The sequence below is a fragment of the Erpetoichthys calabaricus genome, chromosome 7 (assembly GCF_900747795.2).
Source record: "Erpetoichthys calabaricus chromosome 7, fErpCal1.3, whole genome shotgun sequence".
In the NCBI taxonomy this organism is placed as follows: Eukaryota; Metazoa; Chordata; class Cladistia; order Polypteriformes; family Polypteridae; genus Erpetoichthys; species Erpetoichthys calabaricus.
In genome coordinates, this window is record NC_041400.2 from 40,420,635 (window position 1) to 40,438,392 (window position 17,758).

The window sequence follows — 17,758 nt, forward strand, 5'->3', positions numbered from 1 at the left end:
GTTGTAAAGAAGATTTGGCTACTCCAGTTTTACTTTCTGGAAAGCTAATGCTGCAATAGATTTTTGTTCCAGGATATTAACAAAGTTCTAAAACTGTTTTTAAAAGTGCTTTAATTCACAATAGTCCTTGGCTGCTAACAATGAGATAACTTGCATTTATGAATACCAATTTCATTCAAAGCTGGGATACAAGTACAGAACTTACGTTTCTTTGTTTGAGGGAACATCGGGCTTAATGAGAAGAATTCTGTACCTGTTTGAAATAAGGAATATATTCAGATTTTTTTGCTAATAAACACTTCAAGCAAGGATGCTGCAAGAAATGATTTGCTGGAACCATGGTTAGACACAGCACTCAAAACAGGTTTAATTAGCTACTTTTTTAAGCAAAATATAACTTTAAATAAATTACAGCTTCAAAAGTACATTTTATGAATAAAAACATTAGTTTTATAAAATGAAACAGCCATTCAAAAATACACCTTTTTGGCTAAATATTTCTATGCTTCCAATAATTAATACTATCTGAAGTTTAAATTATTTACCCCTACAGCCTGAAACCTTCAAAATAAAAACTGATGGTTAGGTTGAGAGAATGGTGAGAGAATATCCTTAAAAATGTAACCGTACATTGATTTTAAATGAATATTTAATTTTAACTTTTTTTTTTTTTTTTTTTAAATTTAAACCTAAGTTACTGTAGTGCAAAAAACATACACTTTGTGCATAATTATTAAAATGGAGGAATGCTGTCTATATATGTACTACGCTGTATATAATTTGAAACTAGTTAAGGAACTAAAAAAAATACATCTAAATGCCTTGCAATTACAGCAAGAATAAGTTATTATAGTGTAATTATTTAGACAACACAAAATGTTTTAAACATATACCTTTGAGCGAAATCCTCAAATAAAGGTCTCCATGAATATCCATCCCTACGAATCCGGATGGTTTCCAGCAATCCATTATACCTTAACTGAAGAAAGCATGAAAATATTTCTGACAAATTAACATGGTACTATTAAGCACATTTTTTCTTAAAATAAACGCTGATTTGGTATTACCCTCTAAACCTTTGTGGTATCACAGAGAGTGTAGAAAATAAACCAAATGTGAAGACGCATTTGGCTGGTCAAGTAAGCAAGACGGATAAATATCATCTAAGCTAACAGACAACACTGAAACAGAAAAAACAACTTTTGGTTTAGATTATTTGAATACACCTCAGATCTGAGAAGACCTGTTGTACTGAATTCACAATATTTGCCAAGAATGCACAATCATTCAACCTTTAAATCTGTACAGTATAGTGCTTTCTTTAACTTGCGCCCAGGCGTTTGCAATCATTGCAATAGCTTCTTTTGTGTTCATTTTAATCTTCTCCTGCCTACAAGTTATGCTGACGAGAATTTTTCTAAGCATTTCCTTGCGATAATACACCTTCCCGAAACGTGATTGCTGTGTCTGTGGAAGATTGTTTGTCCGTTGCTGGGGCAGGGCAAAAACAGGCTCACAGCACTGCAGTGAAGTGACACAGAAGCAAATCATAAAAGATTGGGGTCGCGCTATAAGTCCCTGTCTTGCACCCAAAAACACAAGGCTGAGTCTCAGTACTTTAGGAAAACCAACTTTATTCAGCTTGAAACAGGAACGGCACACTTATTTATTGTAGAGTGACATGCCACTCTGTTATACACAGATACAGCAGTCAGGCAGCATCACCCGTCAATATCTTTTCTGTTTGCTTTGGTGGAGAGACGCAGCATAGCTGAGCGACGCAGAATATCTTTGAGCCAGATAAACAGTCTTCCATAGACGTGGAGATCGGACTTTGCAACACTCTTCGGTGTGTCGTCCAGTTAGGGGAGGTCCCAAGAGAGTTTACAAACCTCACATTTACCTTGAATGAGTGCCGCATTAATAGGAATGTTTCTTGAACAAGCATCTCTGAACCACATAAAAACTGCTTTTTCGATGTCTTCAAATGCAGCAGTTCACATACATTTGCAACCCGAGATTTTTTTTCTTTTTTTGCTCGGTCTTTCAAGAAAGTTGACAGCGCCGATGGAGAAATTCTAAATTCACTGGCAATGTCTTTTTTTTTTGCCACAATCGAGAGCTGCAAAAATGTAAAGTTTTTTTTCTAAGATGAACTGTTACCGTTTTATAGTGTCTGCCATTTTCTATAGGAGGAGTTAAATTCCAATGGATGTTTTTTTAAATGTTGACGAGTAATAAGCAAAAGATATCACTGAAAACCGCAGGAAACAAAAATGGCAAAAAAAAAACAAAACAAAAAAAAAAAACAACAGTATGAGGAAAGTTCGAAGAAAGAAAAAAAAATTACAATGTTTCTGTTTGGGGATCATTGTGCACAACTGAGCTGCAGCCACAGAACTAACTGCTCTGCGAATGATTCATTCAGGCATTTCAAGGTCTTTTGGGCACTTCATTATAATGAAAGTATCTGCTGAATGTACTTCGTAATAACGAGATTTCTATATACTCGTGTCATATGGGGAAACAGCCGGGACCATAACAATACTTCGTTGTAATGAAAATGTTGTTATGAAGATATTCGTTATAACGGAATTTGACCTGTATATAATAGGACCACAAAATGAAACATAGTCATAACAGGCCAAGGTCAAAAACTACGAAGTCAAATACACCAACAAGCAATGCCAAAATGCTATACCAAAACTGCAGCGAAAAGCAACAAGCACAAAAACTTTTTACTGGGAAGCTAACAAAAAGAAACACACAGAAATTCTTTGAGGAATCTGCAATTCTGGATATCGAGAAAATGCACTGCACTGACCTTAATACCATAAAACAACGGCTCCCGTGGGAAAACAAAATCTCATCGGAAAAGATTCAATTTAATTTTTAACTATATTAAAACATAGTTAAAATCAGAAGCAAATGGCAGAAATGCATTCAGCAACCCCTAAACTACACCAGGCTCAGAATATTGAGGTAAATTTTTAAAACAAAAAAACAGTAAAAACTGTAACTAGCACAATAGATGCATGGATGTCGGGTTATTGTGATATGCGAGATGGAATGCATTTCATGAGATGATCTTTCTCTCCGGCGTGAGATGAGGTATTCAAAACATTTGGAATTATCTAAGACAGGAAGCTGTCCTAAAGGGTCAGGGTGTCATGCCTATAAAACAGCTGAAGATTATGTTATCATAAAGTTTGAACACAGACACTAACAAAATGTTCTTATCCTTCAAAACTTTAAACTTTATACCAATTGCAAGTTTATTAAGTTTTAATTAAACCTTTACATATTTTAGCTTTTTCCTTTGGGTGTATAACAATCACGGTTATTGCACACCTATGGTATTTTCATTTCAAGATACATTGCTCCTATTGCTGGTGATTTTCTAATTTAATCAGCATTTGCATCTGGTAAGGGGTAGTGGGGACTACTATGTACAAGTTGGAAAGCCAAAACCCTCAAAAAGACTCCTTTATCAGAAATAACCACTCCCAGGAGTAACAATAGCTCTAAATGAGTGACCATACAGAAGTGTAGCCAACAAAGACTCTGACACTTGGCTGGGAAAGGTCAGAACATGAAAATGCCTTATTGGGGAAACCAATATGCAATCTTATCTTAAACAAATAACAAAATAATGTAGCCAAGGAAGATACACTGTATGTGAAACTAAATGTGTTGTTGGTGGCACACGAGATGGACAGCATCCCGGCAAGGAGTCGGGAAGATCCCATACCCGGATTCCGTATCGGCACCCATTCAGGAACCAGCAAGGAATGCCGAGAGCTGTAGTTCAGCAGCAAAGTCCTGCTGGGGTCCATGGGAGCTACATGAGGGCGCTGCAGGGAGACATACTCCTTACTATATTTGACTTCCATAAGACCCAGGAGAACTTCCAACGGGCAGCACCCCTGGCACCAGAAGTACTCCCGGGTCCTCAATAAAAGGGATGTACTCCCTTGCCCAGGCAAGGTGGAGCTGGGAGAATGGAGAACAACACTTGACTGGAGGAGGGCAGTGCAGTCGAGAGAGGAAAGGTGATTGTGGAGAGAACTTGCGCTTTGTTACTGTACTAGGTATTGTACAATAAATCATCCATTATTTGAACCTGGGACTGTGGTTGTGTCTTTGTATTTGGGGTTCACTGGCGCCCTGTTTCCATCACAATATATTCTTATACGCAGATGAAACTGGCTATCTAGTGAAATATAAAACTTCAAAGTACTATGACCATACTAATTCAATCAAGCAGACAATATTGTGTTGATTAATAACTTCTGTTATAAAGTTTCAATCAATTCATAAAATCAACCTGGTGTTTATCATAAAGTTTCATTCAAAATATTATAGAATACTGGCGGTGGCGGAGTGGTGGCTCTGAGGCTATGGATCTGCACTGGCAATCGGAAGGTTGCCGGTTCGAATCCCGTAAATGCCAAAAGAAACTCTGCTCTGTTGGGCCCTTAAGCAAGGCCCTTAACCTGCAATTGCTGAGCGCTTTGAGTAGTGAGATAAAGCGCTATATAAATGCAAAGAATTATTATTATTATTATTATTATTATTACTGGAATAGATTAAATAAAACATCTGAATAAACAAAACCAAAACTCTGTGCGAACTCCTTTCAGTTCATTAAATTTATACCAAACTAATAACTTAGTAATATCTGTTCAATGTAACAGCACTTACTTGCTCCATTATCAGCTTACTGTCCAGCAGGTCAGGTTTCTTGCTTGAGTTGGGTTTTATGCAACGAATAAAATGTGGATTGGCTGCAAACATTTTTTCCATTAACACTGTCAAAGAATGCTTTAGAGAAAAACATACATACATTAATAGATACAAAATATGTGCAAAATAAATATTTTTGGGACATAAATAAAAAAATAATTTATATGAAAGCAGTTACACAATGTTACAAATAAAATGAACCTGAAATAATCAGCTACAGTTTATAAAAAGTAATGCAAGACAGCAATATAAATATGAATGTAAAAACTAGATAAGCACAAATTAATGAGCAAATTAACAGGCCCTAAGTCAATTTCAATGGTCTAACAACTAAACACATTAGACAACAAATTTAATTCATGGTCTAAAAATCTCCCTAGGTGTAAAAGTTGTTTTGAACTTTTCACTACCAAAAGTTTAGTTATCAGTGAAGGCAATAAGGTTGACAATAACAAACAAATGTGCACTGAAGATGCTGCCCATATATTACCTTGAATTGGGCTCCCACAGATAGCTTCCTTGTTGAATTAAAGTTGTCATCAATACTTTTCAAAAGCTGCAATAAATGTTTTAGTTTGTGTTATTATAAACAAGAAGCTTAAATATGCAATACTATTTCTTCATCATTTAAATTTAAATATCCATCCATCCATCCAACCCACTGAATCCGAACACAGGGTCACGGGGGTCTGCTGGAGCCAATCCCAGCCAACACAGGGCACAAGGCAGGAACCAATCTCGGGCAGGGCGCCAACCCACCACAGGACACACACACCCACACACCAAACACACTAGGGACAATTTAGAATCGCCAATCCACCTAACTTGCATGTCTTTGGACTGTGGGAGGAAACCGGAGCACCTGGAAGAGACCCACGCAGACATGGGGAGAACATGCAAACTCCACGCAGGGAGGACCCGGGAAGCGAACCCGGGTCTCCTTACTGCAAGGCAGCAGTGCTACCACTGCGCCACCGTGCCACCCTAATTTAAATATTCACCAATATTAATCCTGACAACATAATTAATATGTAAATATCAGTACCTTTCAGGCTACACATAACTCCTGTCTAATATTAATCTCATATTTTTATTTTATGAAGCATGGTCTACAAAAAGAATGGTTTATGCCATTGTTTCCCGGATAGACCTGGGCGAGAAAGACATATCATCAAACAACCTCTGAAAAGACTTTTGCACACAGCAAATAACTGCCTCATTGAGACTCAATATAATGCAGTTCCATTTTATGGAAAAAGATAAAATTAACAAATTCAAACTTTTTAATATTAAGTAAACCTCATGTACCACCCAGCAGCCAGTGAAACAGACACCATCTGAGTGCTACTGATGTCCCTTTTATACATTTTTTCCCTAATACTTTTTTTGCACAGTATAAAAGATTTTCAATAATCTGCCCTCAGTTCTCAAGTTTTTTTATTAAACACCCTGATGCTTTATACTGTATATTTAATCTAAACCTATCCTCAGAATGATATCTTGGCTGTTCAGACTTTATGCACACACAACTATGTTGTAAAGTACTTTGGTATGCTGCTTTCTATGAATGGATCTATAAAAAACAAAGTTAGTTGTTTATTGGCGAGTTCTTAAACACATGCTCTCAATGTAGTATCAACAAAAAATGTTTTACCGCACTACAGAATTAAATGCAGAGTCAACACAATGATACTGAAAGCAATGAAACATTTAGCTAAATTTGGTGGTAAAAACTGCTGCTATTAACACTAGAATCCCTGAAGCCTACAAAAAAACTTGTAATCCCGGGCCTCCTTAAATTCCTTCGCACCTCTCCTTTAGCATCTTTTGTTTTGTAAATGTGTTGATCAGCACAAGCAGCCTGCTATCCCATCTCCCCACCGCCACAGATCAACCTGGGCAAAAATTTCTCCCAGCTGAGGCTCTTTCTCTGCGTTTATGGTGCCTGGTATTGTATAAGGTAAATAATATAACCAACCCATAAAAATTAAAGTACTGTACATCTTATAATACTTTTTCAGTGACATCAACAGGTAATCTAGTAAACTGCAATAAAAGTATCCAATTGATCACTAAGAAATTTATGGCCACCAATTTACACAAGCACTGGCAACAGAAAAAAGACCTAAAACCATACTGGCCCCATCTTAATTATTTGCACTGGCACTGAGATACTTCTCTTAAGGTTATGTCACATCATATGACTTTTCCACTGATTTTTAGTCACAGCCTTCACTTATATAATCTTAACAGGTCTGAGACAGAAGGGAAGCGTGCTCCCATGAAAGAAGTCGCATAAATTGATATGCCAGTGACTCAGTCCAACTAGTCTGCAAGTCACACAAAATCAAATAAGTCTGATTTTGCCTTTAGTGGCACGGGCAGTCTCTTTGCAAATGAGAGCTGATAACCAAGAATGCTCATTCCGAAAGTACAAATCACATAATGCATGAATGGGGAATAAAGAATTTGATGTTTTTGATCTCGCAAACAGAAGAAAAGCTTGTCTGGTCTTATGTCTCATGTTTTATATACAATAACAGTATGGGAAAAGAAAAAAAGGTGTTGAGACTGCAGTTGAGCTTGTAGTATCTGCTAACCCTTCATAAACACTGTTTCCATCATGCAGCATGATATTGGCTGCCACAAAATCAAGCAAGCAAGACTGCATTGGAAGATCGTCACTCAAGTCAGCAAATTAGATGTACCCAGTGATTTTCAGTCATTTAAACTGACATAGTCCAACAATGAGGCCTGGTCCGCAATAGTAGTAAAATCCTGCAGTACTTCCTTATATTCCCTGCTTTGTACCCCAATAAATGCAAGGTATCGGCAATATACTAATAACCCAATTGTGCTTCACTCACTCAGAATATGGAACCAATGTAGAAAGCATTTTAAGATGGAGAAGCTTTTATCTGTGGCACCTCTGCAAGAGAACCACCTCTTTCAACCCTTGCAAACATATGCAGTTTTTAATATCTAGAAAAAATTTGGGATTAAATTGCTCAGAGATCTTTACACAGACAACATCTTTGCATCCTACGAACAATTACATTCCAAATTTAACTTTCCAGCTATACATTTCTTTAATTATCTTCAAATTAGGAACTTTCCATGCTGGAAAAAATATTGCTCAATTTCAAGGACTTCGACACCATCTCTGCAATATATAAAATTATTTTACAGTCCCTCCCTTTAAAAGATCCAAGAGGACAATGGGAAAAAGATCTCTTAATTAATGTATCAGAAAGGGAGTGGAAAGTAGCAATGCAGTGAATTCACTCAAGCTCCATATGCACAAAGCATGCAATTATTCAACTCAAAATTATATATCGAGCACATCTGTCTCGCCCAAAACTGTCCAAAATGTTTCCAGGGCAAGATCCAACCTGCGAACGCTGCAATCAAGTCCCAGCCTCACTGGGTCACATGTTTTGGGCCTGTGCCAAATTAACATTATTTTGGACCAAAATTTTTAAGTGCCTCTCAGACAGCCTTGGTGTCACAATCCCTCCTAACCCATTAACAGCTGTGTTTGGTGTTCTTCCAGATGAGTTTAAATTGGAGAAGGACAAACAAATTGTGATTGCATTCACTACACTTTTGGCATGCAGACTTATTTTGCTAAACTGGAAGAATCCTAACTCTCCTCTTTTCTAAGTCAGCGGGTAACTGATGTTTTATACTATTTGAAATTGGAAAAAATCAAATATTCAGTTAGAGGATCTGTACAGAATTTTTTTAAAACCTGGCAGGATATAATCAATAAAATTTTAGAATAAGCTCTTAAAGCATTGACTCCATTCATCTCCATTGGCCTATTAAACTCGTCAATTTAGGTATGTTTATAAGCCTTAAGTTTTACCCCGTTGGTCATGCTCTCTCTCTCAGGGATGGGGGTCAACTTGTTTTTCAATCCTATTTTTTGTAAAAATTGATCGATTTGTATGAATGATTACAATAAAATTAATAAAAAAAATAAATTAAAAAAAACTCAGTCATACGGATATCATTATTTTCAGTGCCAATGTTTATTTTAATGTTTGACGCTGTGGCAAAAAGTTCACCTTTGAATCTATCTAGAATAGATTGTCACAAACATCTTATTATACAATGATAAAAAACAAATACAAGACGACATCTGCAGACAAAAATCAGGTTTGAGACTTCCCATTAAACAAAACTAAAAATCAGACTAATGGAGACAGAAAGTGATAAAGCACATACCTTTGCTCTGCTTTGTGGCATTAATGTGCCTGTTCTGGATATAGTGGCTAAAATGCAAAATTCAAAGATATTAGTTACAGACAAAAATTGTTTTTGATACTTGTGTAAAAACCTAAAATGTGTTTTCTCAAGAATACAGTATAATATGTGCATATTAGGTTGGGAACACTGACCTACACAACACTTCAGATATTTTGTGACACATTCTGTGCATCAGTTTACTTCCTGTCACCACATGTATGTATTATTTAGCAAGCAAGAAAGTTATTTATAAAGCACATTTAAAAACAACAATGTTAACTAAAGGGTTGTACATATTAAAAATAACTTTAGAACGGAGAGCAAAGAGACAACAAAAATCGCAAACCATATGTTGATTAGCACATAATAGTTTATGAACATACATCTAGATACACCAAAAAGTAAATTAAAAAGTGTGCATTTTCATTTAAAACTAGTAATGCTTCAACATTGAGAGGTAGGCCGTTTTACAGACTCCGGACACAAAAGGTACTTCTCCGGCATGTAATACTGTATATTTTTGCAAAAAATGTCTATAATAACCCTCTTCATAGATGTTTTGCTAAACTTTACATGTTTAAGACACTTAATTTTCAAATTTTGCTTTACAGATCATTTTTATGGCATCTTAAAAGCAAATAATACCCATTTTTCACATTCTAATTACCTGCAAATAGGACACTAAGTAATGGAGTCACACTGTTGATGAACAGCCCTCTAATATTGGCAGGGATTGTGTCCCGATTCTTTTCCAGAAAACCACTTGCATTGTACTGAACCTGAAAAATTAATAAACCATGTTAAGATATATTTTTCAAATACATTTGAAGAAATAGTTTAGAAATCAAGTACAGTAATCCCTCCTCGATCGCGGGGGTTGCGTTCCAGAACCCCCCGCGAAAGGTGAAAATCCACGAAGTAGAAACCATATGTTTAAATTTTTATTTTTATATTGTCATGCTTGGGTCACAGATTTGCACAGAAACACAGGAGGTTGTAGAGAGACAGGAACTTTATTCAAACACTGCAAACAAACATTTGTCTCTTTTTCAAAAGTTTAAACTGTGCTCCATAACAAGACAGAGATGACAGTTCCGTCTCACAATTAAAAGAATGCAAACATATCTTCCTCTTCAAAGGAGTGCGCGTCAGAAATCAGCGAACCAGCAAAAAATCTGCGATAAATATCTAAATATGCTTACATATAAAATCCGCGATAGAGTGAAGCTGCGAAAGTCGAAGCGCGATATAGCGAGGGATTACTGTATCTAATATAAATGTTTTGTTCTTAGTTTACCTCATGTAATATATTAGACACAATCCTTTGATATCTTTAAATAAGGGCGAAGTGGGCGGTGAGAATTTAATAAAAAACATTTGTTTCAAAAGATGAAATGAAAAAACATTAAGTATATAAAATATAACTGAAAATAATAAATCTGGGATCATATGATGCCACAGCTTCTTGCCTGCTTCAAGTTCACCACACATTTTATATCTCACATAATTCATACATCTGTCAACCAGAATAAATTCAACCATTATTCTATATACACTGTGATAATAGGAAAATAAGCAGATTTCTTCTTCCTCAAGGAACTTCACACAGGACAAACAAGTACAGATAAAAATGAGAAGGCTTAAGAAATTTTATATCTGTGTACTTGTCAATGTCAAAGAATACTATCTAAATCTTAAACATTAGAAATTATAATAGAGAAAGGAATACAGGCCATGCAAAAAATACACTGAAACATGACTCAGAAACAATCACATAGCCAAAATTTAAAGCAGGCTGCCGCTTGCAAGTCCTCCTAACTATCTGTTAGAAGATCTTACCTCTCGTCCAAACAAAAAATTCTCTCAATCTATATGATCCACCTTTTGGACCATTATACCAGTCTTTCCAATACACTGACTGTTTATTCTCCAACAACTTAGGAAAAACATCTACCTTTCTAATCATGATGACTCTGCAGACTCGGTTTAAGAATTTTGATTTTTTTCAATTCCATTTAAATCCAAACCTGCAAAAGTCATTCATTCCTCTTTTGATCACAGATTTCCCATACCACTGACTTTAAAGGGTTTCTGTCATTGTCATTGAATTACATAAGAAAATTAATTAAAGCTCATTTCCCACATTTCCATCAAGAGCAGGGAACTGAAGACTCAATACCAAGTTGAGAGTAAGCAGTCTTGTAAATAAACTCTTTTAATTTACTGGTAAATAAAGTATTCATACAAAAATCTGTTTTTAAATGGTCAAAACTGCAAAGGCCTAATTATAATAACTCAGTTTATTTTTCATTGTGTTGCTCAAAGACAGGCGACATTGTGGAAAAGGCAGCTGTTAATATTAGACACTTGCAGAGTTCTTACTGATGTAAAAGCAATAGAAGGTTGAGAAAATGGATAGCTGCTGTATGTAAGTTGATTGTTAACATGCTTCAATGTATAAAGTGAATTCAGAAAGTATTCAGACCCCTTCACTTTTTGCTATATTGCCACCTTGTGGTAAAATCATTTAAAATTTTTTTCTCCACATCAAGCAAAACTGAATACCCAAGAATAACAAAACAAAACATGGATTTTAGACATTTTGGCAAATTTATTCAAAATAAGTTGGATTAATTAATGATTTCAGCACAAGGCTTCAACATTCAATGTGATAAAAGTGAGAACCTGAATACTTTCTGAATCCACCGTACATGTAACTTGTATACTTACAGTACATAACTCCTTACTCAATTTAATAATTTAAGCAGAAAATACTTCCATATACACAATAATTTGAGTGTTTGTTTTTTTTTTTAATCAAGAACTTTTAATTAAACTTTTTGCACTCTAGAACAGTGATTCGCAATCCATGGGTTGCTATCCAGAGCCAGGGAACTGGCAGTAAATTTGGGTCCTAGTGTGGGCTCACTGGGTCACCGACAACTCATCATCTTTCTGCACATTCAAAATGTCTTTTAAAACAACTCCAAAGAAACCTGCTAGTAGAAATTTAATAGCAACAATTAAACCAATTTTATGCCTAAGGATGCTGCTTCATCCACAGATTCACCCTAAGCATAAGTTTTCCTAACATTCCTCATATTGACTAAAGTTAAATTATGTATGCTTAATTAAGTAGATAGCATTTTTAGACAACATATCAAGTAGCTTCTCTCCATTTTTGAACTAGTTATCTAAAGCTTCATTTCACATCCTTCAATGTTTTATAGTAAAAGATTTAAAGATATGTATTAAATTGGCTGCAATTTTTCAGTTTTATAACAAATAAATTTGTTTTTTGCTTTATGCCCTGTCCCACCATAACCTATTGTCTATGAAGGAGGAGCAAACACTTTAGATTCGTCAAAAATTCTGATCTCCAGTTTTTGATGGATCTTGACATTTTAGAGTCCCCTGATACTGTGTGTGTGTGTGTGTGTGTGTATCACAGTTTCTTGAGGACGGTCTTTAGCTAAAATGGCTGGTCAGAAAAATACCAAACACGAAACTTAAGCCTGTTATGAGATAACGAGGTATTGATTAGTTTTTGAGCCAAATAATGCAAGACAAAGAGGAACCTAGAGGAACCCTCAACTACTGTAATTCTGCAATTAATTACGAATTGCTCGTCAACTGCTATCATAATTACCTATTTTATAATCAGAAAGATCAGTAACAGAGCAGTAAATAATTAGTGAAATATTATAGAACTAGACATTAAGCCCATTACAATAACGGGCGCTAGAACAGTAGTCCATAAACATTAGCAGGAACAGTCTATATTAAATGGCAATGGACCTTTTACCTCATTAAATTTTTCCCGTAAAATGCCTGTAATTTTCTCTGACAGTAATACTGGCTTTGCTGTCTGTAATATGCGTTTAATTTTCTGTCACAACGGTGGGCAATCACCAGATTCTCCCCAGCAACTGATGTAATGTGCACGAAAATAAATCTAGTTTTAAAAGTCATCGTATTGTAATATCATGAAAATTCGTATATTTAGGAAAACCCCTTCAACGACTGACACTTTATACTTTACCGGGTCAAGCTTCTTAATCGCAAATCTGACATCCTCAGAGTGAACACTTGCACAACAATTGGGAAGCTGGTCTCCGCGTCTCTGTACCCGACTGGATTTTTCGTGTTTTATGTTTTAGGTCTTACCTCATTTACCGAAATCGGATTGGATCTGCCGCGCGATATTTTATAGGTCCCGCCCTCTCTGTCTTGTGTGATGCGTCAGGCAGCCTTTGAAACATCGCACCGTGCCCCGCGCATGCACACTTCACCAGAAGACACACACACACGGACACTGGACGCACACAGGGGTTTTATTAAAGAGGATTCAGGTAACTTCCTAGGGCGCAAAGCCTACTGAAGCTCACATCCTAATTTTTTTTTAACATCAAAATATGTAACATGAACATGAATGCCAAGGTAATGAACACAATTCTTACATGCAAGTGATAACATGTTATCAATCCATTCGTCCATTTTCCAAATTCACTTTACCCTGAGCAGGGTTGTGGGAAAGCTAGAGCCTTCGCCAGCAAACATCAGGCATAAGACAAAAACAATTTCTGGATAAAGTTCCCATCCATCGCAGAGAAAACACATACACACGCAATTGCCAATTCACCTAATCTGCATGTCTTTGGACTAAGGGCATCCAGAGAAAACCCAGGTGGAAAGGGGAGAAGATGCAAACTCCAAGTGGGGAGGATCATAAATTGTTATTCATAACTTAATTCAAATGTCTAGACAGTCTCTCAAAGACTGCCTATTAGGACTGCATAACTAATCATATATTAATCATAATTACAAATATGGAATATTATATACAAATATGAAAAATGTAATTAAATAATTACTACTTATTACTGACACTCCATTAGAGGAGTGTAACCAGAGATACATTCACTAAGAGAGACTGCACTGACAAATCTGAAAGTTTTGCATCATGCAACTTCAAAGGCAACCATGGTGAACACACCATTAGGAGTCTGACCTCTAAAATCATATTTTAAAAAGTGAGACTTTCTTTCTCAATTTTTCTAGAGGTCGTAGCAAACATGGTATAAGTAATGTTGAACCCAAATCACCCGACTGTTTAAGACCATACTTTTTAGTACAAAATGAAGAGAATTGTGTGAAATATGAAATTGCTTTGCTTCAATTGCTTTAATTTTTTAAGCAGGTCCCTAAAAAACTTATATAGGGAGGTTATACTGCACTGTGAATATACAGTTGGAAACACAAAATTCTTATTTCACTGAAGTGTTACTAATCTAAATTATTAATTTCAATTACAATATCAAGCGCAATAATTATCAGTTTTGTGGTAACTGTGGTACACCCATACTCCTTTTCATTTGTTGTGTATCTGTACTGTACATGCTATGCTGTATGTCAGAATTCTTTCATTGAAAGTACACAATTGACCTGTGACATCACTGGGTCATAGTTTACAAAAACTCATTAACAACAATAATATTTTGTATCGTGTTTACTTCCAAAAGAGGAATTTTAGGAAATTGTATGAAAGCCAAAACACAAGATGGATGTTTAAGAATGGGTCCTTTTTCAGAATGCATCAGAGAAAAAGAGGTGATGCAAAAATCTATGTATACCTGCACACCAGACTGCCAGGACATTTAAATCCTACTTTCTCTTTATTTTTGTAGTACCCTTGTATGTTATATCATATGTTATCATTTTATCTTCTTATATTTACAGTATACTTTTTTATTCTTTGTTGTCCTTGTATGTTTTACCAATACTATCAAAACAAAATCTAAGTACACTTTAATGTACCTGGCCAAAAAAGTGAATGCTGATTCTGATCATATCACTTCACCACCTCAAAGAAAAGTACTCAAGCTAAATCAACATAACTAAACACATTACTGCCAACAGCATGAGTGGTGCCATTGTCCCGGTTTGCATTATAAACACTTTTAAGACTACATTCTTTTATAGATATACATACTTACTAACAGCTTTGAACAAATACTTTATAAATTCAGAAATTACTCAAATTATACTCATTTTAAAAGAATCATTCTTAAAATGGAAGATCACACGTTTAACACACAGTTTTCTAAACTGAAAATTTCTACACTTTAATGGTTGCCTTTACTTGCTTTCATTATGGAAACAAAGAAATCAACTATATAATGGAATATAAACAGAAAAGTAGCATCTGATTTGGAAAAAACATACCACAACATACTCGGTTTTACAGTGTACAATAAATTTTGTAAAAATGGTTATTTTGACAAAATGATATAAGCTAATAAGAGATATTCAGTCAAACAAGATGAAATAAGAAACTCACCCTTCCTGCATAATGCACAATGCTAAACATTGGCATGTGGCTCCTAACCACTTCAAAGTGTGCATTGCCTTTAAAGCTGCTGTTGAGTTTTTCAACAAAGTTTTTATCAGTTGCCTGTTAAACCAAGGGAAAACATGATAATTTAACAAACCTTAGCTTGACTTGTCTATTAACTTAGCGTTTTATTTTTGTTGCCATTTACTCTTGTCTGCTTCTTATGAAAGGTATACAATTAGCAACTCACAAACAACACTCGGACACCTCGCTCAGTCTTTCGAGAGCCCCGATCAGAGCCTCCATTGATTTTGTGAACATCACAGCATCGTCAGCAAAGTCAAGATCAGTGAATCTTTCTTCACCAACAGATAGGGATGATAAGTCCTGTTTTCAAGTCAGTTAGGATGGCGCTCGTCTTCCAAATGGACGCAAAGAAGGTTGCAGTAATTCACTCCAGATACCACAGATCCCTGCCACCTTCCCTACCCTCTGCTGGTTCACCACCTGTGCAATCTCAGATTGGGTGTATCACAGCCAATTGGAGGATCAGCCTCAAGAACCGTGGACCCAGAGATGTCCAGCGTCTTAGCAGGAGCATCAGCTTTAAACAGCTGCTCAAAGTAACCAGCCCAGCAGGTAACAATTGCAGCAGTCTCATCCGTCACCTGCGACTCTCCAAGATTCTCTCAACAGATTCAAATGTACGTAATGCTTCGATTCCTCTGTAAGCAGGATGTGGGTCACTAGATCATAGATGGTGTGTCACTTGCTCACAGATTCCTCTAACAAACATCTCACCTGCCCTCAGAGCCTTCGCAGCCATCCTTCTCAGTCCCCGGTACAGAACGGAGTTGCCATCAAGCTGTGCACTGCAACTGCTCTTGAGGATATCTAAGATGCCCTGCAATATGAAAAACCTCTTTCTGGGAACACCAGTAACACCAACACAACCCTCAGTGCCTTGTCACAGAAGGTCTCCCAAATAACTTTAGGATCAGGAGTAGCATCCAAATCTGCAAGTTCCTCATAGAAACTGTGTGCAAACTCAATGAAAACGGCCTGGTATTGGAGTCTGGCCATGTCCAGCGTCATTCTCCTAGTAGGTGGTAACCTACTTGATTTAATCTGCATCTTCAGAGTAGCAACAACAAGTCTTTGATCAGAATTCACAAACTGGGCACTTCTTTAGACCCTGCAGTTCTGTACGTGCCTGCAGCGTCTGCCCAGGAGGATGTGATCAGTCTCCTTATCCATACCGGCAGTACTGGAATACCAAGTCCAATAATGTGGCTAAGGGCGCTGGAACCAGGACCCAGCAATCCGTAGCCCCATATCTTTTGCAAAGTCAAGGAACATGGAGCCACTTTCACCACGGTCACCAGACCCCGGAGTATGATGTTAATCTGCATCTAGCCCTTCAAGCAGGTCCTCCAATTTATAAGGAAAACTTGGGGGTTGGTGGCAGGATTGGCACTCCAGCCACCATAAAAAACCTCACACTGTTCCAAGTGTGGTGGTGAAGTGTCACCCGTTGCACTTGGGTCCCAATACAGGTGGTTCGGTGTGTGATGGCTGTGGCAATGCACAATCAACTAGACAGGCAGCACAGCTTGTACAAGTAAACTTTCATAAAGGTAAATTTTGAAGAGAAACAAAAAATACTAAATAAAATACATACAGATTATCTTCCATGAGCTAGGGAAAGAGAAGTGAGGGAGTGAAATATATTATAAAAAAAAAAAAAAAAAGAATCATCTTATGAGAACTCTGCAGCAAATCTGATATATCATACAATAAAATGTAGCTTAACAGAACTGAAAAGAAAAAACAGCAATACTGTTATTAATTAAGGCTTATGAACTAATGAGTCCATTAGTTTGAAACAGAAATAAGAAGGAGAAAAGGTAACTGGAAAAAGTAAACATGCCTAACAATGTAAGAAATAATCCAAAGAAAAAAAAATATCTAGTAGAATACAAGTGGATGTTATGCTAGTTACAAGGACACAAAGCAGTCAGAAAGGAAAGCAGCATGGATCCCTACCAACCACCATTTTTTTCCCCAAAACAAATATCCCAGGTGATCTTCTGGCAATGAGTGCTTAAGGGAAGAAAGGAAGCCTTTTTTTTTTTTTTTTTAACCGGAGGGATTAATCGAAATTCTAGTTGTAAAAGAATTGCAAAAGGTCATTTACCAAAAATGTTTTTTTTATCGGAGACAAAACATTAAGACAAAAGATCTATGAGAAACCAGACTATCAAAATCAAGACTGTCTGACTGCACCTATTCATTGATCAAACCCGTATATTTGACAAAGGGGCTTCTGTGTTGCTATGTAATTTATTAGTGAGTCTTCATGACACGAGTCACAGAGGTTGTTACTGGCAACCAGGAAACACATTATTCATTCATAGTGGCTTCTAT

The 17,758-nt window shown here is 36.4% G+C and overlaps 1 protein-coding gene across 2 annotated transcripts in view; it reads right to left on the reverse strand.

The window, feature by feature from the left end:
* The window catches only part of LOC114654330 (myosin-IIIb), a 174,038-nt gene that overhangs the window by 36,921 nt on the left and 119,359 nt on the right, over positions 1–17,758 (reverse strand). Inside the window, exons 14-20 of one of the 2 annotated variants that reach the window (XM_028804811.2) lie at positions 15,338–15,451; positions 9,665–9,776; positions 8,977–9,023; positions 5,237–5,302; positions 4,705–4,824; positions 894–979; positions 206–253 (exon numbers count right to left, since the gene is read on the reverse strand). In XM_028804811.2, coding sequence (XP_028660644.1) covers positions 206–253; positions 894–979; positions 4,705–4,824; positions 5,237–5,302; positions 8,977–9,023; positions 9,665–9,776; positions 15,338–15,451 — 593 coding nt within the window. Of the gene's footprint in view, positions 1–205; positions 254–887; positions 980–4,704; positions 4,825–5,236; positions 5,303–8,976; positions 9,024–9,664; positions 9,777–15,337; positions 15,452–17,758 lie in introns of both variants that reach the window. The other variant, XM_051929489.1, reaches the window with a different exon arrangement.